Source organism: Canis lupus, chromosome 1 (assembly GCF_011100685.1).
Source record: "Canis lupus familiaris isolate Mischka breed German Shepherd chromosome 1, alternate assembly UU_Cfam_GSD_1.0, whole genome shotgun sequence".
NCBI classification, from domain to species: domain Eukaryota; kingdom Metazoa; phylum Chordata; class Mammalia; order Carnivora; family Canidae; genus Canis; species Canis lupus.
In genome coordinates this window covers 29,350,037-29,372,505 of record NC_049222.1, presented here as the reverse complement: position 1 = coordinate 29,372,505, position 22,469 = coordinate 29,350,037, and the positions used below count along the sequence as shown (strand labels likewise).

The window sequence follows — 22,469 nt, the reverse complement described above, 5'->3', positions numbered from 1 at the left end:
TAAAATATATCTTCATATGGGAAATTTAAGGCAAGAAAAATATTCACAAATCACAACATAGGGGAAAGAACACAGGTTTTAAGCCAAACAAATTAAGGTTTGAATCCCAGACTTGCCTTTCTAGAATGTGTAACTCACCCCTCTGAGACTCATTTTTTTCATGGATCCAACAAAGATAGTATTCAATCCATTGGATTATTGGGAGTATTCAGGGGAATTCATAAATCAAAAAGCCAGGCACAATTCATGGCCCATAGCTATTATGGCCAACTCAGTGGTCTCAAAATTTTTTTTATTGTGTGCCAGTGTTCTAAAACATCAAGGACTGGGATCCCTGGGTGGCGCAGCGGTTTGGCGCCTGCCTTTGGCCCAGGGCGCGATCCTGGAGACCCGGGATCGAATCCCACATCGGGCTCCCGGTGCATGGAGCCTGCTTCTCCCTCTGCCTGTGTCTCTGCCTCTCTCTCTCTCTCTATCATAAATAAATTTAAAAAATAAAAAAATAAAACATCAAGGACTGAATACTTTTTTTTTTTAAAGATTTTATTTATTTATTCATGAGAAACACAGAGAGAGAGAGAGAGAGAGGCAGAGACACAGGCAGAGAGAGAAGCAGGTTCCATGCAGGGAGCCTGATATGGGACTCGATCCTGGGACTCCAGGATTATGCCCTGGGCCAAGGCAGGTACTAAACCACTGAGCCACCCAGAGATCCCCCCCTTTTTTTTAAGATGAATACTTTTTTTTTTAAGATTTTAAAAATTTATTTATTAATGAGAGACACAGAAGCAGAGACACAGGCACCTTGCAGGTTGCCCAACATGGGACTCGATTCGGGTCTCCAGGATCACACCCTGGGCTGAAGGCAGTGCTAAACTGCTGACACACCCGGGCTGCCCAAGGACCGAATTCTTACTCCATAATGTTATCTACTGTCTTAACATAATTACTTGGGCTATGTCATTGATAAAGTTACAAAAACATTCTGGAAACTTTCTATAACCTAGAGGAAAGAAAATATCCTATCTCACTTTGAGAAAAGGCATGAGTCTATAGTATATGGCAGAGGATTTTGTTGTGGTAGGGGACCAAGTTTTAGATCCTAGAGCTCATGGTCACTGAGAAGGTACATCGTGCTGTGTCTTAGGTGGGAATGTTTAAAGTCCACCCGGAGATTCCAGAGTCCATGTCAGCAGAGGCCAAGGCATTCATACTGAAGTGTTTTGAACCAGACCCTGACAAGAGAGCCTGTGCTAACGACTTGCTTATTGATGAATTCTTAAAAGTTTCAAGCAAAAAGAAAAAGACACAACCTAAGCTTTCAGGTATGTGATTGCACTGAAGAGGATATGGGTCAAAGTCACTAAATCCTAAGCTTTTAAGATAGAAGTGTTTCATGTTTTTTTTTTTTTTAAGATTTTATTTATTTATTTGAGAGGGAGAGAGAGAGCACAAGAGAGCATGAGCAGGGGGTGCAGAGGGAGAGGGAGAAACAGATTCCCCACTGAGCAGGGAACCCAGTGCTGAGATCATGACCTGAACTGAAGGCAAATGCTTAACTGACTGAGCCATCCAGGTGCCCCAAGATGGAAGATTTTTCTAGAAGTAAAGTAATCTGCTTATAGATACCCCTGGAAATTTGTGTAAACATGAGCACAGTGTTTCTAGACAACCAGTTTTGCCATCAGGAAGCTGAGTTACCATCAATCCCACTAACGCTAAAACCTCATACATAATCGTCTTTCATCACCTGGTTAGTAGGTAGGTTGTATATCAGCATCTATAGCAATCTTGCATCACTGATACAAAGGTTAAAGTATAGAAGAGGTGATATATAGCCTTTTAGGGCTGAAACTCTAAGTCACCACTGATGAGCTACAGAGCTATTATGGAGCTGTTAAAACTTCCACGCCACCCAGATAATATGTTCTTTTAATTTTAGGAAAATACCTATTTCCTCTCAGAGGATATCTTTCTGGATAGCTAACCCCCCTGAAAAAAAAAGAGAGAGGAAGGAAGGAAGGAAGGAAGGAAGGAAGGAAGGAAGGAAGGAAGGAAGGAAGGAAGGAAGGAAGGAAGGAAGGGAGGGAGGGAGGGAGGAAGGGAGGAAGAAAGGGAAAATTGACATTTATAAATAAAACAGCAGCGTTATCTTTTGCAATAATTTTCACAACTCATTTCAGAAAGAAAAAGCAAGTAAATGATCCTTTTGTTACTGTCATTTTTGTATTTATTTGGGATAAAAATGGAGAGATTGAATATTTGCAAAGGTTGTGAATTCCATTTCAAGCATTCACTTTTTGGTTGTCTCTGTTGAGCAACGAACTTAATGTATGCTTATGTTGCTGTTTGCTCTTCTTCCCACAGCCCTCTCAGCTGGATCAAATGGTGAGTTTATTTTTGTGATTGCCCTTTGAGCCGAAGTTTGGTTCACCATCGTGTGATAAGCTCTAGATTTCCCATTCAAAAGCCTCATCCTCTGCTTTCTGCCTCCATGGGAGGCTCCCGGGTATCAAGGATGTGTGCAGCTGCACACCTGGCTGGGTGCATTCCTTCGGAAACCCCCCTTCTCCCTAGGAAAGTGAAAACAAATGTGCTAACCTCATTAGCAGCTAAAATCCCATTTATTATTGTTCTTAGGTGTTACAGAGAATTTCATGCCTCCTGTTACTTAAAACTATAAACTATAACCTGGTCTGAACTCTCCTAAATGAATGCAAGCTGCAGGGCTCTCCCTTCCCCAGGGTTTTTTTACACATCATATACTGTTTCTGTCCAGAGGAGAGGCCACTGCCCTAACTTGAAGGGTCTCCACCTTCAAAGCTACACTCAGCTCCCCATCAAGGGAGAAGTGGGAAGGTAGTGATGAGGAAGACCTCCTTCCCCCTTAGAGAGACATGACTTTTCCAGTACTGGACTGCTCTCCCATTACCACACACAGACCTGGAGAGTTAAGTAATTCATTTTAACCTAACAAACCACTTATTGTGCTTTCAGTGTGTGTGCAAGAAACATGCTAGGCCTGGAATATATAAGGATGATAAAAGCATAGGTCCTGATTTTAAGGAGCCATTGTTCTTTTTCTTTAAGATTTTATTTATTCATTCATGAGAGACACACACAGAGAGGGAGAGAGAGAGAGAGAGAGTCAGAGACACAGGCAGAGGGAGAAGCAGCCTCCAGGCAGGGAGCCTGATGTGGGACTCAATCCCCAGTCTCCAGGATCACGCCCTGGGCTGAAGGCGGTGCTAAACCCCTGAGCCACCAGGGCTCCCCAGAGCCATTGTTCTTGTAGGGGAGAAGAGTTGGGGGAAGAGTTGAGGCTGGAGGTGGTAAGCAGGATCATATCCTAAAGGGCTCCATATGAGAATTATCAAAGAGGAGGGGAGAGCCTGAGAAAGACTTTAATCTGGAGTTAAAAGCATAGGGTCGATAATTCTATGATAATAGAAATGTCCTGTATCTACACTGTCCGACCCATTAGTCACTCTGGATATGTACCATTAAACATTTGCAATGTGGCTACCTTGACTGAGGCACTGCGTTTTAATTTTAATTTTAATTCTATTGAAATGATAATGTAAATAAGCGCATATGTCTAGCAGCTACCATATTGAACAGTGGAGCTATTGATGGATCGTTCTGAGAGCTATGTGAAGAATGGTTTATTTAATAACATCCACTTAATAACCTTTTTAAACCTCTACTATGCACTTAGCACTAGGAATATAGGGGGCAGGCACTTGAAATACAGGTATGACTCAGGCCCAGATCTTTATGCATGGGTGACTTGGAATGCTTGTTAAAAATTAAGATTTCTGGCCCTTCCCAGAATCTAGAACTATAACGTGGAATGCTATACCTTTAGGTAAACAACCTGATGAGTCTTATGCTCACTAAAGTGTGAGAACCTTTGAGATTTGGGCAATTGGACATAGGAGACCAGATGACAGGAGACTGCTCTGGCTGAGCTTTGTCCCTAGATTGTTCTGAACTCAGAGAACCTTGATGGTCTCTGGAGCTTATGAATAGCTATTAGGCTCTGAGGCAGTTCTCATAATGATGGGAGAAATTTAGAACATTCCCACTTTCCCAGAGCAGGGATGTAGCCAATTCCCTGAAGTTAGAGCCATCTCCCTCCCCTGGGCAGAAGCTCCCAACAGTCTGGGGCCCACAGACTGGCATGTGCCCTCTACACACTCCAATCTACCCTGATAAAGGCCATCCTCTTAGGGAATTTTAGATTAATACCCTTACCCATCAGCATCCACAAAAGAGCAACAAGAATCATCCTTCTGGAGGCATACCTTTGATCTTTCCTATCCTCAGAGAGGTCTATCCAGCCTCTTTAAGACTTTCCATGACTAGCCCCACAGCAGAGGGTTTCTTAAGAGTTGACAAGACATTAGCACACAGGCTAGTGAGGGAATCCCTTCCAGGCTTCTCTCTTACAACTGGAAGCTCCAGAATCTCAATGTATATGAGCTGATATCAAGGGACTTGTGGCCTCTGTGGTATCCAGAAACTGTCAAGATGCTTCTATGGTAACAGTCACACCTGAGTTTCTCCCCAGAAAGGCACTATGCTTTCTCACTTACCTGGAAATCTTTTATAACTTGAGAAGCAAGGAATCTCAGGAATGGATTTCATCATGTTTCCACCAAGAACGTACACGCTTACTGCCTTAGCATGCCATTTTCTCCCTCTTCCCACCCTTATGAAGGAGAGAGCATTCATTTTCCTATAGAAGGCCAATCCTCACTTGGGTTCTGGATCCCACACACCCATGAGTTCTTCAGCTTCCCCCTCTCCAAATAACTCCTATGTGCCCAGGCTCTAGTGTTTTCTGTCATAAACTGTTCTTTCCTCTGATACTACAGACTGCCTGATTAGCTAACAACTCAATTTTTATTCTCCTCCATCCCAACTTTAGGTCTTGAAGGTCAGTGTCTCCAGATCTTCTCCACATCTTTTTCCTACCAGTCCAGTGTCTGCCCAACATTGTATCTAGTGTCTGGTGTCACTGACCATTGAACTTGCTCTGGTCAGTGTCACTAATGAGATCTATTTGGCCAAATTCTAAATTTACTCATCTTCTCAGTGGCTTTTGGTCTAGATATGGATTCTCTCTCTTGTGTTAGCGATCTGTTTTATGGCCTTCCATGACCTCCTCCCCATTCTCCTGTTTTCCTTCAGCTTCCTGGCTTCTCCTTGTCATTCTCCTTTGCTACCTCATTTTCCTCTAAATATTGGTGTTCTTAAGGTCCAGGTCCTCTGCTCTCTTCTCATCCCTCCGTAAATTATGTCATCCTTTGCTTTAAATACCATCTCTAGCTAGGAGACTACTAAGATTATGTCTCTAGCTCCATCTTTTCTTCTGAGCTCCAGACTCATCCTATGGCCTAATTTCTCAAACTGAAAGCTCAAATCACACCCATTGCCCACTAAAAGTAACTTCCCCTTTAGCCTGTATTCCTTCTCATTTTAGTGTATAACTAGTTCATTCATTCATTCATTCATTCATTTCTTAAGCCAGAAACCTCACAGTCATTTTTTATTTCTCCCTTTCATACCCTTACTTCAATCCAACATCAAGTCCTGTTGGCTACCCAACAAATAGTAGACACTCAGTAAATATAAGCCAGATGAATGATTGCATGGGCCCAACAGAGAAGAGTAATCAAATTTAAGATTAAACTTAAAATCTGGTAGAGGAAGGATTCAGGGCTATGCACACAGGACATACAAAATATCTGCAAGTCCTTTTATTTCCTAGATGAGCCATAGCAACACTGGGCACTTGATTTCATCCTTAAACATTCAGTTTTACCTCATGAGACCTCCTTTTAGGCAATCAGTATCCATAGCAACCCTAAAATTCACAGGTACAACACAGGCCTTCTCAGTACTGGGTAATCAAATCACATTATGTGACCCCCCACACTGAAAAGCAGGACAAGTCATATCCTCCCTCCCTCTATTCTTCAGGCACACATATGTGCACAGGCACATGTATATACAGAAACAGGTGATAGAAACTCCTCAGCTGATAGCATTCCTGATGGAATTTGTGCCTAAGAAACAACAGTTTTGTCTTTGACATGTAAATGATGTATGCCTCTGTTTCTGAATGGAGTACGCGTTTGAGAGATGATCACCAATCTATATGCTGGTGAAGATACCCTCGCTGAGTGCTAGAGGTCTGTAGTGAACCCCACAGCAGGGCTCTTGTGCCTTCCTTATGAAGATGTTAGTCATTCCATCAAACCAATAGAATGGTGAGAGCTTTCTTCAGTTCTTTTTCTCCCAGCAACATTTCACTTTAAGGACTTGATATCTAATGGCAATGAAAACCATGCTTCCACGCCTTAAGTCCACATCTGGCCAGCCTAGCAGCTGTTTTATCCATTCTGTAATCTATTCCTATCAATGCAAAGTGAAACAAAGTACACCATAGACCTTGACAACTCCCAGAAATGTCCTCTCAAAAGCAGCCCTGTTTTGGGGGCCCTCTGAAAAAGACCTGTCATGTTTCTTCTTAGACATGTCATCTTACTATTATCCACAAGAAAGAGGTTGCTCATTTGCTTCCTGCTAGAGCAGCACTTCCTAAAATATAGTCCATGAAATGCTGGGTCCATGAGCTGTTCTGGAAAAAGGCCGTTCCTTGGTCAAGTTAATTTGGGAAATGCTGCATGCAGGCACTTTCCCCTGCTATAATATTTTCAATGTAGCCATTTGCACATTTCTATACATTGAAATTAGACATTGTGATATTAAATTGGTAAACCCAGAGCAGCTCTTCTTAGCTTCATCTCATTTCCTACCTTCTAGTGATTCAGCAGTGTAGCAACTTCAATGACAGCAAGTTGGTCAACCAGTTCATCTTGGGAGGCTTTCTAGTTACTGATCACTGAGGTGGTTTGCCCAGAGATGTACCATCCCTGGAAGCTGTATACATCTCTTCTTCCTCCCTACAGCTGAAACCAAAGCGAGGTACCCCTCTAACACCTGCTTTCTTCACTTGAGCTATAAGGGGGACAGAATAATAAAATGGTCCTGCATGACATCTTTGATATAACTAAGGTGTAGAACGTGTCCTACCTGCAAGATTCTGTGATTCAGGAAGCTTCTAAATATGGCTAGAAAACCCTTTCTCTAAGACACAATAGCTTGGAAGAACTTCCCAGTGATAGGTGTGTTAAGGCCATACATTTTCAGAGAAATGTCACTTCCTGCTTTGTAATGGGATATTTTTTTTCATCCCCTACACCATCACTAACTGTGCTATTAGGTAAATCAAGTACTTGGTAATATGGTATTACTCTCTGTTGAGCATTTGCTTGTGAAAAATATTTTTAATAACATATATTTTTCTGATTACAAAAACAATAGGAAGTTTGGAAATTTTGGAAAAATAAAAGAAAATCACAATCACCCCAAATCACATCTTCCAGAAATAACTACCATTTAACAATATGCTATATTTCCTTCCAATTATATATTGGAAGGATATAATAAAACATATCTATGTATATGGAATCATAAGGGTTAGAGTCCGGAAGTGGCTGGAGGAAGGGGAGGAAGAAAAGAAAGAGAAGGTGTGTTTGGCTTTCATATATTTGTAAATCAGATGACTGCTTCTTAAATATGTCCATCTGTCTGATCCGTGCTCATGGCCCGCTGCCCCCACCTCCTCACGGTTAATCATTACTGATCTGCAGTCACAGGGAACAGAGGCAGGAGTCCACCACTAACTGACTGTCCCACGTCTTTCAGCCTGGTTCTATTGTTGATATAGCCCAGTCCAAGAGGAATTAAGTAAAAAAAGGGACTCTAGACAACAGTGGGTTTCCTTTTTTATAATTTTACATCTGCCTTTTAGTAGGTCCTTTTGTAGTATTGGGACACTTGTTTGGTAAGGATGATTCTAGCAAAACTTACTTCCTTTAAAATTAGTATTTGATGAAATGTTGTTAACTCCTGTGCCAGCTCAATCTCCATCACAATAAAAAAATAAATAAAAGAGCCTGAGTCTGCTGCAGGATCACAGTATCTGGGAATGGGTCAGACTTAAGAGATCACATAGTCTGTTGGTTTCCAAAATTTGTGTTTTACAAAGAACTCTTTTTCATTTGAATCCTTAAGCAGAACCCTGATATGTAAGACTGACAGAGCATATTTATTTTAGGCAAAACAGGATTGAAACCTATGTTGTAGAATCACAGAATCCTTACTCGCTCCAGCTAAGGCAACCCCAAGATGCTAAGGTGGACCCTCATGCCTGCGGGGAACATGGTTTAAAAATAGGAAGCTACTACTTTTATTTTTAAAGATGTATTTATTTATGTATTAGAGAGAGAGAGAGAGAGAGCACAAGCAGGAGGAGAGGCAGAGGGGGAGAGAGAAGTAGACTCCCCACTGAGGAGGGATTCCCAGCACGGAGCTCCATTCCAGGACCCTGAGATCATGACCTGAAGGCAGATGCTTAACCGACTGAACCAGCCAGGTGCTCCAGCTGATCCTTCATTTTATAGATCTGAAGACTGAGACCCATAAACAACCTTCCTAATGTCTGACAGGTGGCCAATAGCAATGAGATTAGAACCCAAGATCCCTGGGCCTGGTGCTTCTTCCACTGTTTCACGGTCCTGAGATATTCCTTTCAGGACCCGGGAGACCCTTCCCCTGCCAACCCATATATGGAGCAAGGGGAGCGATTAGAACCCATGACCAGCCTCTTAGTCATTATTTTTACTAGTCATTAGAACAAGACACTTGACAACTAATATTGCTCTGTTTTGGTGAGTATTTAGTACGTGTACATTTTTAAAAAGCCCTGACGGCCATTTCCTCCCCTCTCGTGACGAGCAGAGTATCTTAGAAGCATATCCTTGCCGGTGCCTGTCCTGGTGGAAGACACGAGCAGCAGCAGCGAGTACGGCTCGGTTTCCCCCGACACGGAGTTAAGGGTGGACCCCTTCTCTTTCAAAATGAGAGCCAAATCCTGTGGAGAGAGAGATGTAAAAGGAATACGGACACTCTTTTTGGGGTAAACACCTGACTTACTTTGGGTGGAAGAAGTACATTGTGTGTCCTTTTATAAAGCACATTGTGATTGATGCCGTATACATTCTTACAGCATTCCGGATGAAAATTTTGAAGACCACAGTGCTCCCCCTTCCCCTGAAGAAAAAGATTCTGGATTCTTTATGCTGAGAAAGGACAGTGAGAGACGGGCCACCCTTCATAGGATCCTGACTGAAGACCAAGACAAAGTCGTGAGAAACTTAATGGAATCTTTGGCCCAGGTAAGACCTCTTGCAGATACTTTGTTTCCCCAGAGTTTGCATATTTCACCTGTGCTGTGACTCCTTGAAACTGTCACAGGCTCTACCTGGAGGCTTGAGGAAGCCCTGGAGCTCTTGAGGATGAATCAAACCTACCCCTGAGGGGAAAAAAGGCACATCCCTGTTTTAGAGACCACATTTTTGAACACAGCTATTTGTAAGTCACTAGCACATATTTCACACTGGCCAATCCAGCTAGCCTACAAGCCCTCTCTTACCCTTCGTTCATCTGTTTATTGATCCGATCAACACGTACGCATTGGGCCACATGGACTTCCTAATTCCGATGGTAGCACAAGGCTACCTGCCAGAATCATCTGAGCGTTTAGGAAATATTGCAAACACAGCAAGGCCCCTCTTTGCTTGTGGGGTGAAGTCCAGATGGACAGAGGATGATGAGCAATAGTAAGTGAAGAATATAGTGTGTCAGAAGGCTGTACGTGCTATGAAAAAACAGACTCTTGCTCCCTGCTATATTTGTTTGCTAGGGCTGCCACAACAGAACACCGCAGGCTGAGTAGCTTAAACAACAGAAATTCGTTTCTCACAGTTCTGGAGGCGGAAAGTCTAAGAGCAAGGTGTTGGCAGGTTTGGTTTCTTGCAAGGCCTCTCTCCTTGGCTTATAGATGGTGCCTTCTTGCCACATCCTCCCCAGCCCTTTATCCCTCTGTCCCCCGGTGGGTGTCTCTTCCTCTTCTTTTTATTTTTTTTTTAAGATTTTATTTATTTATTCATGAAAGACACAGACAGAGAGGTAGAGACACAGGCAGAGGGAGAAGCAGGCTCCATGCAGGGAGCCCGACTTGGGACTCGATCCTGGGACTCCAGGATCATGCCGTGGGCCGAAGATAGGCACCAAACTGCTGAGCCACCCAGGGATTGCTCTTTCTTTTCTTATGAGAACACTAGCCCTATTGGATTAGGGCCCCACTGTTGTGATTTCTCTTAATCTTAATTACCTCCTAAGACCCTTTCTCCAGATACAATCACATTGGAAGTTAGGGCTTCTTCTTTTTTTTTTTTTTAATAACATTTTTTTAAAGATTTTATTTACTTGACAGAGAGACTGAGTGAGCACAAGCAGAGGGAAAGGGAAAAACAGGCTCCTTGCTCGATGATCCTGGGCATTCCTTTGTAGGACAGTGGCACACACATCAAAAAGCTAGAAGCAACATGTTCCTCTGTTGTGAAAACAAAGCTAATGTCAAAAAAATGTTTGCTATTTCAACTGCTGGCAAACACATAGCTGATTTTTCACTAAGATAAGCTTCCAATTTCTGAATAACTCACATTTTTCTTCTTGAACATATTTTCATGTTATTATGATATTGCCTGTGAATCTTTACTTTGGGTATAATTTAGTTGATGGTAAGAAAAGAAACAAAGTTGATAATTATTCCCAGTCTCGTTTTAATTCCCTTAATGACAGCTTTCAAGCTTTTCAATATAATCTTTTCTCATGAAAACAGAAACATGAGAAGGAGCTCCCCAATGGAAATATCCTGAGAGAAAGAACTTGATGGTACATTTATTTTAATAGAATCCTAGAAATTGTGATTATCACGGCCTGATTGAGGAATTTAATTTTAATGATGCAGTAACAAAATGTACAATAGACAATAGAAACAAGCACAATAATAATCTAGTTTCTTAAAGTTAAATGAGGATAAATAACACCCTACCATGTTTCCTTCAGGGAAGTGATGTTCCTTATACAAAGTAGAGAAATACAACTCGAGAAAGGGAATTTATTTAAATATCATATTATATTTTTGATATGGAAAATTGTCCACAGGTTCATTCTTAAAACTAATTACCTCATTGGTGGGTAAGGAATTGTTTCAAGGATGGAGTATGAAGTGAGCCCCCTTTGACTGAAAGGCATTGACAAACTCTAGGGGCAGTTGAAATTCCAGGGGCACATTGTAGGTAGGCTCGCATATGTGAGGAGGAATTTTTTTTTTTAAAGATTTTAATTTATTCATGAGAGACGCAGAGAGAGAGGCAGAGACATAGGCAGAGGGAGAAGCAGGCTCCCTCTGGAGAGCCTGATGCAAGACTCGATCCCAGGACCCCAGGATCACAACCTGAGCCGAAGGCAGATGCTCAACCCCTGAGCAGCCATGCAGGTGCCCCCTGAGGAGGGATCTTAAGGAATTCCAACCATAGTGCCTCGCCGAGCCTCACAGAGACTGAAATTTGTGTGAGATTCTGATTATTTCATGTTGCAGGAGTGTATACAGCCCTTCTCGGGTTTGGCTGCTTGCTATTGGCCCTCTTGGTGTACCGTTTCTATTTCTATCCATTCCCTTCTCTCCTTGTAGATTGTCATTCTCAACCCCACTGCTTCTGTTCTCCCTTCCTTACATCCAGATGTACTCTTGCTGCTATTTGTGACTTGTCTCCCTGGGCTGATTTTGAGCTTAGGATCCTATGGCTCATTGCCTGATCTCTCTTTAGCTCCCCATTAAAATTTCTGTTTTTAATTTGTTGTTGGCAAGCTGTTGGCAAGTTGAATTTAAATTTTTAAAAAAGGAAAAAAAAACTTCTGAGGGCAAGAGTTGTAGTGCCTCAGCCTTTCCCTGTTTGAGGAAAACTCTGTATTATCTGACTAAATCATAGCCATTAGCCGATGCGTGGGGTAGGTACGCTTCCTCCTAAAGTCTGATTATTTTTTGGGTGGTTTGGTGGAGGTGGTTTCCCTTAGTGAGGGCACTGTGAAGCCCAGTTCTCAACAAGGGCTGTGGGAATGGCTAGGTTCATGACTAATGTGTCTGGCACAGATCCACTGACAGTTTTTATTCACAGGGGCCTGAAGAACCTAAGCTAAAATGGGAACATATCACAACCCTCATCGCAAGCCTCAGAGAGTTTGTGAGATCCACTGACCGAAAAATCATAGCCACCACACTGTCCAAGCTGAAGCTGGAACTTGACTTTGACAGCCATGGCATTAGTCAAGTACAGGTGGTGCTCTTCGGCTTTCAGGATGCTGTAAGTATGGCATTTTGCCAGTGTTTTTCCATGAACTCCCAACTAACGTTAGAAAAATAGGATAAAACATAGGTGGTTATCTTTTCTTTCTTAACTAATTCCAATGACCTCTTCGACGATAAATAAGTGAGATGGTTGCCTCTCTGTGTGCTTCTAAGTAGTAGATTTGTTATGTGCTTGTATTTCCCCAAAGTTAGATACATGTGAAATCGAACACCGTGGGAAATAGCAAAACCAACAAACATCTCCCATGGCTGAACTCTGTTCTTACGAAATCATGTAGCAAGTCACTATGTTGGGGACCGCAGCTACAGAACTCATTTTAGTCATGCACGGCTTGATTCTGTACGAGAACCGCCATCTAGTGGTCATTGAGAAAAATGCAATCTTGCAGATTGGAATCCTCACTGCTGAATAAAAAACCAGTACTCCCCCCTCCTTTTCCTCTGGTTTCCATACACAGCACTTTAAATATGTTTGTTTAATACACATTAATTCATCATGGAATGAAAATTAGTCCACATGATCTAAGGAGAGATTGCTGAAGGCTCTGCCCTCTCAAATGAAGTTGCTATGCAACACTAGCTAGAAGCCAGTCTTTCAAAAGCCTGATTCAAAACCGTATATGCTCTTCTTGAATGAGACCAAAAAACCTTGAAGCCACTCCTAGAAGGCTGTCACAGGGCGTGCTAATGTATTTATTTCTCCAACATAGATGTCTTGACAATTGTATTTGGTACATCAAAGGATCCCTCATTTAAAACCAAAGTATAATCTTTCAGCAGCCACTAGTGTTCTCTGAAACTCTGTGTAAGCCACTTGGCCTTTGTGCTGTACTGTGGATAGGGACAGCACTCCTGACATAATTGAGGTCATGGGTAATGAAAGCAACTGGCAAAGCCTATCACTAATAATTAAATGCTAAAGCCACACTTCACTGCAACTAGGGAAAACTAACCATTTGCAAATAGAATGAAATAATTTAGTGATTTTGCACTTGCCCACGTATTTGGCTTCTAGCCTAGAGGCTGGAAAACATATTGGCCAGTAGAATTCAGATTGAGAGTCATTTAGTTGTAATCATGGGCAGTGAGCCCAGGTCTCTCTCTCTCTCTCTCTCTCTCTCTCTCTCTCTCTCTCTTCTCTCTCTCTCTCTCTCTCTCTCTCTCACACACACACACACACACACACACCTGCTATTACTCACTCACCATCCAGGATGGGGATGAACCCAAAGAATGTTCCCCATTTAATAAAGAACTATGGGGAGCCAGTGATAGTTCTAGTCTTCTATGTCTGTGTGACTCACGACAGACAGAAATGTTCCAGTTTACTAAATGCTATGCCCTATGTTAGTCAAAAAAGCAGGCAAATCCTCTAAGAAATGAAGGTACTAGAACAAAGTCATTCCGAAAGGATTTCCTAGAACAAGTGTGAACCTAGCAGTGGTTCGCTTCCTTCCAGGAGCAACTACTATGAGGAATTCCTCAGACCAACTCCCTTCTGAACTGGGGGACTTTGATGAAGATGGACCAAGGGCAGGACCAAGCAACTGGAACTCCAGCTTTAGGCATGGGATTGCAGCTATGTCACCTTCTCTCTGGCTTCTAAAATCCCGAGTCAAAACCCTGGTGGGGAAATAACCTCTTTTCTTGGAGGGTCATGTCAACCAGCAATTGGTGGAGTTAACCCATATTTTAAACAAGTTTCTCTTAGCTTTATGATAATGGTTATTTTTAAAAAGATAATGCCTATGGCTTATACATACAATGGGATATTATTCACCCTTAAAAAAGAAGGAAGTTCTGACACATTATATTAAATGAAATAAGCCCATCAGAAAGATACCATATGATTTCACTGATATGAGATAACTACAGTATTCAGATTCATAGAGATGGGTAGTAGAATAGTGATCACCAGACGCTGGGAGGAGAAGGCAGTGGGGAGTTATTGTTTAATGGTTGTAGAGTTTGAGTTTTACAAGATGAAGAGATTTCTAGAGATGGATGGTAGTGAAGTTTGCACAGCAGTGTGAATATACTTAATGCCACTGAACTCTATGCTTAAAAATAGGACAGTTAATTTTATGGTGTATGTATTTGACCACAATTTTTTTAAAGAAAAGAGTAGTGAAAATGTCTATTTTAGTGTATATTTAAATGTGTGAAATATTATTAGTCACTAAAGAAGATACCCTTATAACACAGACTTACAATGTGAACAGCCTTTCTGGAATATTCTAACAGCCCCCCCCCCCCCCGCCCCCCCGTTTGCAGAGATATAAACAACTGTGGGAAGAAAGATAAGGCCTGCTCTGTGGCAAATCTGTAGGTGGCACACACATGCTCATTTCCTCCTTCCTACCTACTTTTCCAAGTCACAAGAGTAAGCTGAAGCACGTGTGGTTGTATTAAACATCAGTCACAACACTAAAGACCAGTATTTATTTTTATTTCAAGCCCCTTGGGTTCTTTTTTCCTCCTTTACCATCTCCACCATCCAATTTGCAAACATCATGAAAAGCAGAAGTAGTATGTTCTGAGTCCTAAAGAAGCAACATTTCATTTAACGAGACTGCCTTTGATATGCTTACATGGGGTTTATGAGACTAATTTGATGTGGCAACTTTTCATTGTTTTCCAGTGACATAAAGAAAATATTCACAATTCAAGGTGAAGAAACCTTTTAGTTGTTTTTGTCTATAGAATGTCATCCAGATGTTTGTGTCATCTAGGTTATTTCAATTAAAAATTAAAAGTAGACTAAATGTCACCCTCTTTCTCCAGGTCAATAAAGTTCTTCGGAATCATAATATCAAGCCACACTGGATGTTTGCCTTAGACAGTATCATCCGAAAGGCAGTGCAGACGGCCATTACCATTCTGGTTCCAGGTCAGAAATACCTAATTACTTTGCAAATATTTAGTGTTTGATATTCTAAATTACTGTTTATCTGTCATTTATGGTGTCTTTCTTACTGCCTTTTAGATCAAGTTAGTCTTTTTTAAAAATCTTTTTGAAGCCACCAAATAATATTTATCTAGGGCATACAGTCTAAGCGATGTACACCTATCCAGGTGTTTACTATGAGTGAGGAAGGTTGCTTCCTTGTCTTTGAAGAGCATATTTGGATATGGAGAGGAAGAGAAAATTATGCAGGTGACCCAAATACATATGCATTTCAATATACAGATATTTGTGCCCACAAAACACACTCTTGTGTCATCCTTTACTGGTGGTTCCCAAACCTGCCAGACCATTGGGTGATGTCAGGAGCTCTTTAAAATTATAGCTTTTCAAGCCCCGTCCCAGACTGAGTGAGTAAGAATCTGCTGGGAAAAAGCCCAGGGATCTCATTTTAATCCAGCTCCCAGGTCATTTTGATACACAGCCAGGTTTGGAAATCACTGGTCTAGACAGATCCCAGCTATGTTTTGCAGTGATGTACAAAAGGGGTAGTGTTGATGAAACAGGGTTTTATGGAGTGAGAGACGCATTCATACTCTAAGGCAAACTTCCAAAGTACTTTGATAGTGTACTCACTAATAAAAAATTTTAAGCAAAGCTCTTCCATCCTATATGTATGTGCAGGAACTGTGTGTGTGTGTGTGTGTGTGTGTGTGTGTGTAGAGATGATAGGTAGATAAACAGATTTCGATACATAAACTAGAAATATGTTCTAGTATGTGAATTTATACATGTATTATAAGGTCTAAAATAGAAATTTAAAAAGAAAATATGAAATATCTTAAAATTTAAGTTACTTACAAATGTTACCACAAACTTAAGTCATCATCAATCCTCCTGAGTCGTGAAATTCCCTCTCTTCTCTCAGAATACCTTGTTTGATTTGAGAGTGAGGGCACCAGTGTCAAACTTTATATTAAACCTCAGTAAAGATTAACCTATTTCCTTCTTCTTAAGAAAGAAACATAGGAAGCTCTAATATCCCCCAAATATGCTCATCTACACGGGGCACACTTCCACCCCTCATCCCTCTTGCCCTGTTTCTTTGCATTCTTCAGGTCACAGTTTAAAATATGCTTCCTCAGGGATGCCTGGGTGGCTCAGTAGTTGACTGTCTGCCTTTGGCTCAGGTCGTAATCCCAGGGTCCTGGGATTGAGTCCCGCATCAGGCTCCCTGCAGGAAGCCTGCTTCTCCCTCTGCCTATGTCTCTGCCTCTGTCTGTGTCTCTTATGAATAAATAAATAAAATCTTTTTAAAAGAATAAATAAAAATAAAAGATGCCTCCTCTGAGAGTCCTGACCCACCACAAAGTCTAAAGTAGGCTCCTCTGCTATTCTGTCTCCTTGGAAAGGGTTTTTTCCCAATTGTGACACTTGACACAATTTCAAACTACCTTTATTTTCTTGTTGAGTGGCTGTTTCCCACACCAGAGGGTAACTGTGTTTGCTTTATTCTGTGCAGAGCATATTTTCCTGCACAGTGCCTGTAAAACAGTGGACCCCTGATAAATATTAGTTGAAACGATATATAAGTGAGATTCACCTGATTATAACAAATGAAGGTAGAAAATTTGCGTAACTTAGAAAAAATTCTACAGAGGCATTGAAACATATAATTAGTGGTTGCATGTGAACCTAGGGAAGGTAATGCTAATGTAAACCTAATGTAATGCTCTAAGCAAGTTAACAGATAGATTCTTGTATTTGGGTGAATTATCACTGGGATAAGCTTGGATGTGAGGAATGTACCCTAGAGGGACTATATATATATATATATATATATATATATATATATATATATTTAAAAGATAATGAGGGGTGAAAGGGAATAGGTGTGTATTAGTGAAAGGGAAAGGTGTAGGAGTAAGTTAAACAGTAGCAACCTAAATGAGCAAAGGAGAAAAGGATTATACTTTGAAATATTTAAATAGCATATAAGTGATTTGTTAATCTAATTTTTAAAAACTTCCCTTTAAAAACGGATTACCAAAATAAATAAATAAATAAATAAAATAAATAAATAAAAACGGATTACCTAAATGCAATGGATTATATCCTGGAATGGGGTGGGGGGGAATCAGAGAAAAACTTGAGTAATCTGAATAAAGTCTGTAGTTTAGTTAATAGTATTGTATCAATGTTGCACCAATGTTAATTTCTTAGTTTTGATGAGTATACCATTTATATAAGATATATTAGGGGGAGCTGGAAGGTGTATGGGAACTCTGTGACCTTCGCGATGTTTCTGTAAATCGAATATTCTTCCAAAATTGGACATTTAAATAGCCCACTGATCATCACACTGTAGTTGAAACACTAGTAAGTTTAAGGAAAATGCAGAGAGGCACATCTTCTGCTCAGGAGGGTGTCCTGGGAAGGGGGCGGTAAGCAATGTTTTCATCCAACCCATGTGTGGAACAAAGCATGTTCTTTATGATGAGCGTTTGCTAAGGGAAAGTATTTGTCCTTCCACTGTGAAATTGGTTTCTTTGAGGCCACTGGGAGTCTCAGACGAAAACTAAAATAACTGTTTGCAAGCATTTTTTTAAGTAGAATTTTAGAGAAGAATAACAGAAGAAAGTATTTTTTATATTCCTCCTAGAATGGGGGAAGACCGTATGCATTTGTATACCAGTTTATAAATGATGAAATGTGTGACCAAGAGGATTGGACTTCAAGCATTTGGGAGTTCCATCTAATTTCTGGATGTCCCTAGAGATTTTGTTATATAAGTGAGATTCAAAGGAGCTATATTAAAAATGCCTGTCTTCATCTTCCCCTGATAAAAATTCCTTCTAGGTGACAAAACACTACAATTAGCCTACCAAATTTTGAAAGACACGCCAAATGAAACCAGAAAGTTAAAAGTATGCCATCATCAGTACATACATGTCCCAGATCTGTCCATAGAGAGGACCCAGATCTCAGTATCTAAACACCATTCTCTAATAAAAAGAATCCGTGCTCCCTGGTTGCACTGGGAGATGGCTGAGTCCAGGCCTGAGGCAGGAAAAATACATGCATAGAAGCCTATGATGCCAGAAAGTAAGGAAGGGCCAAAAGAGGCTTTTTGAAAGGACACTGAAGAGGCGTTCGCACCAGAGCCGAGCCCAGGACGCCGGCGCTGCTCCCGCCAACCGCTGTCCGCTCCCTGAGGAACCAGTGGGCAGGAAGCCGCACGGCAGCCGTGGCGTTTGAAGGCACCTGGCGTTTGAAGGCACCGGGAGACACCTGTGCAACCAGAGGGGGCGATTCACCGAATTAGAATTACCCTAACTAGCCACAACTTAAAATCTTTGGAAAAGGTATGTGCTGACTTGATCAGGTGCAAAGGAAAAGAATGTCAAAGTGAAAGGACCAGTGCGGATGCCTACCAAGACTCAGAATCACTACGAGAAAGACTCCTTGTGGTGAAGTTAGTTCTAAGACTTGGAATCGTTTTCAGATCAGGATCCACAAGCGACTCATTGATCTGCACGGTCCTTCTGAGATTGTTAAGCAGACTACCTCTATCAGTATTGAGCCTGGAGTTGAGGTTGAAGTCACCATCGCAGATGCTTAAATCAACCTTTTTAATAAATTGATTACCTGTTGTTAAAAAAAAAAAAAAAATTGAAAGGACACTGGAGACCACATCCGGTTAAAGGGTTCCCAAAAGTCTAAGCCAGAACAATTTGAACAACAAAATAAAACAATGATAGCCTTGGATTAGAGCATATAGAATAAAAAGAAGGTATGAGGGAAATAGAAAATCACCATTAGGCAAACACCACAGTAATAATTATTGCAGGCAAGAAGCATCAGTGGCTGCTAAATTAGTAGGCAAAAGAGTAACAAGAAACAGGATGTTTGAATGGTCACACAGTATCTGCCCACCAGATACTAATTTCAAAGGAGAACAGTGACTTTACAGTGGAGGAACTGATGGACACCTCCTTTACCAAATGATCTAGGTAAGCATCACTAGTGATAGGTCAGCATCTTATACCTCCCGATGTGATGCACTAAGTATTGCACAACATCACCTTTGTGGTATTCTTGCCCAAAATGCATAGCCTCAACCTAATCATGACAAGATATTGGTGAACCCCAAACAAGATATTGGTCAGTCCAAATAACTGGCCAGTACTCCTCAAAAGTGTGGAGGTTGTGGGAGACAAAGAATTACCTGAGTACTGTCTCAGACTGGAAGAGACCAAGGAGACATGATAACCAAGCGCAGTGTGGGATTCTGGTTCAGAACAAGGGCATCAGTGGGAAACCTGGTGAAATGTAACAAGGTCTGTAGATTACTTAGTGGTATCCTAACAACATCAATTTCTTGGATTGGATCCTAGTGCCATAGTTGTATAAGATGTCAAGTTTAGGGCAAGCTGCTGAAGGACATACAGGAACTCTCTGTACCATTTTTGCAACTTTTTTTGTTATTCTACTATTACTTCAAAAATAAAAAGTAAAAAATTTAAAGAAGTGTTCAATCTTCTTTCTCCCAAAAAGAGCACACAGAATAGAGAGTTACAGTGCAAGCCCCTTAAGAGTTTTTTTTTTTCCCCCTCAGGCTATTTTCTCATTTGTCATCAAGAATCAGCCTTTGGGTGATTGGCAACATTTGAGTGTCTGTTGTTACAGTCTGGTTGTGGGTGACAGATGGAGAAATGCTGAGCATAGGGACCCTGTTGTCAGTGCAAGGAGAGAATTGATAATGAAGGCATATTAACTACATTAATAATTTCGAAAACTGCTAAAGCACTTGATTTTATTACCAGTTAAACTGAACTACTCATGTGCCCCATGTCCACATTAAAGTAAAATGACCAGCATTCTGTACCCTAGGAGCTTAATTCAGGAGTCATACACACTGCACTGACAAGAATTGTGATCTTCTTTGGTATCAGAAATACCCTGTGTTTAAAAAGGTTGGTCTAGTTAATTTCCTGTGGGGAAAGAACCAGTTGGAGTGGTACCTGGGGATAGAGAAGTGGGATTAGTATTGTTGTTTGATCCCATCTTGCAGTACAGGGAAACATGCACCAGCTCTAGTTTCTCACACATGGGCTTAAATACCACCCATTCATTACAGCCCCCCCGCCCCCCCCCCCCCCCCAGCCCTGAGTCCCTGCTTTTTTTCCTGACACTTGGCTCTCTCCTGACAGTCCATTCTGCCTTCCATTCTTCTCAGAGGGTTCTGGGCCATCTGAACTTCCTTCTCTCAAATGCTTCTGCCCCTTTCTCCACCAAATCAAGGCTTTCCTCTCCTCCAGAATCCTGCTCGGCTCTTCCGCTTCCATGAATCAATCCATGAGTAAACCACCACTGAATTTAGTTATTGCAAATGTGCTTTATTTACCTTTTAGCATTCTTAATACATGCACATAGGAAATATATATGTAGCTAGGTCTGTAATTGCAATCAGCTAAGATATTTTTAGCTGCATCAGTTTGTGTTTATAACTCCATGTTATCTTTGTACATACTCTTATGGCTCATCTATATATTCCTTCTAGCTCTCCTTTAGATTGTTACCTCTTTGAGGACAAAGACCAGATGCTCTATCTCACCTGCATATTTTTACAATGTGTAATTTGATGATGTGTACTTGGGGAGCCACCACGAAAGACCAAAATAACAAAGTATTGCATTTGCTTACAATTTTCCACTTTCTTCAAATTATTTGAGAAAATTTTCAGTCACTTATACATACATAAAGTGATAAAGTGTATAGAGCTATGGTTATATAAGAGGACATTTAAATATAATAATAAATATCAGAAGTTTCTTCCCCCAAAATGAGATGGTAGTCAACAGCACAACAAAACTTTTTGTTTTCAAAATTTCAGTTTAGATACCATAAAAGAAATTTAAGAATAATTGTAGAAAAATTTAAAGAACCTAGTCTTATGTTCTAACTTAACCTAGAATTGTACGTTCTTAAATCATTTTTTCTTGTTCTTTTTTAAAGATTTATTTATTTATTTTAGAGAGAGTGAGTGGGGGAGGGGCAGAGGAAGAGGGAAAGGGGGAGACTCTCAAGCAGACTTCCTGTTGAGTGCAGAGCTAGATGCAGGGCTCCATCTTATGACCCTGAGATAATGACCTCAGCTGAAATCAAGAGTCAGACGCTTAACCAACTGAACCACCAGGTACCCCTAGATTATTTTTAGAGTAAGATTTAAAAAAAGTTTTGTTCCCTTATAAATACAAATAATCCTAGTAGTGTTAACTCTTCCATTTTGTCAACATTTTTTTGAGAGGCTAATGTGTCCTACCCCTGTACTAAGTTCTGGGTTTGCGAAAGTAAAACACCCAATTTTGAGGCTCTCCTACAGTAGATCAGCTAGGAAATGGAATTTTGGAAAGAGAAAAGAGATGATACAGAAAGCAGAGTAGAGGTGGGGCTTGGTTAGCCTTAAGAGATAAAGGGCAAGGATGTGGAGAAATTAGAAGAACCCTTGTATACTGTTGGTGAGATTATAAAACAGTGCAGCCACCATGGAAAACAGTATAATGGTTTTAAAACTAGAATTATCATATGATCCAGCAGTTTCTCTTCTGGATATCTATATATCTAAAAAAAGAATTGAAAGCAGGATCTTGAAGAGATATTTGCATACCCACATTCATAAAAGCATTCTTTACAATAAACCAAGAGGTGGAAGCAACACAAGTGTCCACTGATAAATGAATGGATAAACAAAATGTGGCATATACATGCAATGGAATGTTATTCAGCCTTGAAAAGGAAGGAAATTCTGACACCTGTTACAACATGGATGGATCTTAAGGACATTATGCTAAGTGAAGTAATAAGCCAGTCTCAAAAAGACAAATACTGAATGATCCTGCTTATTGAGGTATTTATAGTAGTCAGACTCATAGAAACAAAGTAGAATGGTGGTTGCCAAGGGCAGGGGGTAGGGGAAAATGGGGAGTTGGTGTTTAATGGGTATAGTTTCAGTTTTGCAAGCTGAAGCTTACAAAAAGTTGGCAACTTTAAAACTAGCTCTAGAGAGTGGTTGAGCACAATATAAATATACTTATTACTACTGAACTGTATACTTAGAAGTGGTGAAAGTGGTAAATTTTATGTCAAGGCCTTTTTTTTTTTTTTTTTGCTAGATAAAAAGTAAGAAAAATAATAAAGAGAGAGAACGGAAGT

At 40.8% G+C, this 22,469-nt stretch overlaps 1 protein-coding gene and 1 pseudogene across 1 annotated transcript in view; both read left to right on the top strand.

Moving 5' to 3' along the window:
• MAP3K5 (mitogen-activated protein kinase kinase kinase 5) overlaps nt 1–22,469 on the top strand; it is a 198,397-nt gene that overhangs the window by 163,867 nt on the left and 12,061 nt on the right. Inside the window, exons 20-25 of the mRNA XM_038526115.1 lie at nt 1,148–1,325; nt 2,368–2,388; nt 8,875–9,052; nt 9,143–9,311; nt 12,159–12,344; nt 15,134–15,239. Of these exons, the coding sequence (XP_038382043.1) occupies nt 1,148–1,325; nt 2,368–2,388; nt 8,875–9,052; nt 9,143–9,311; nt 12,159–12,344; nt 15,134–15,239 (838 nt within the window). The remainder of the gene's footprint in view (nt 1–1,147; nt 1,326–2,367; nt 2,389–8,874; nt 9,053–9,142; nt 9,312–12,158; nt 12,345–15,133; nt 15,240–22,469) is intronic.
• LOC102156750 lies at nt 15,409–20,246 on the top strand (annotated as a pseudogene).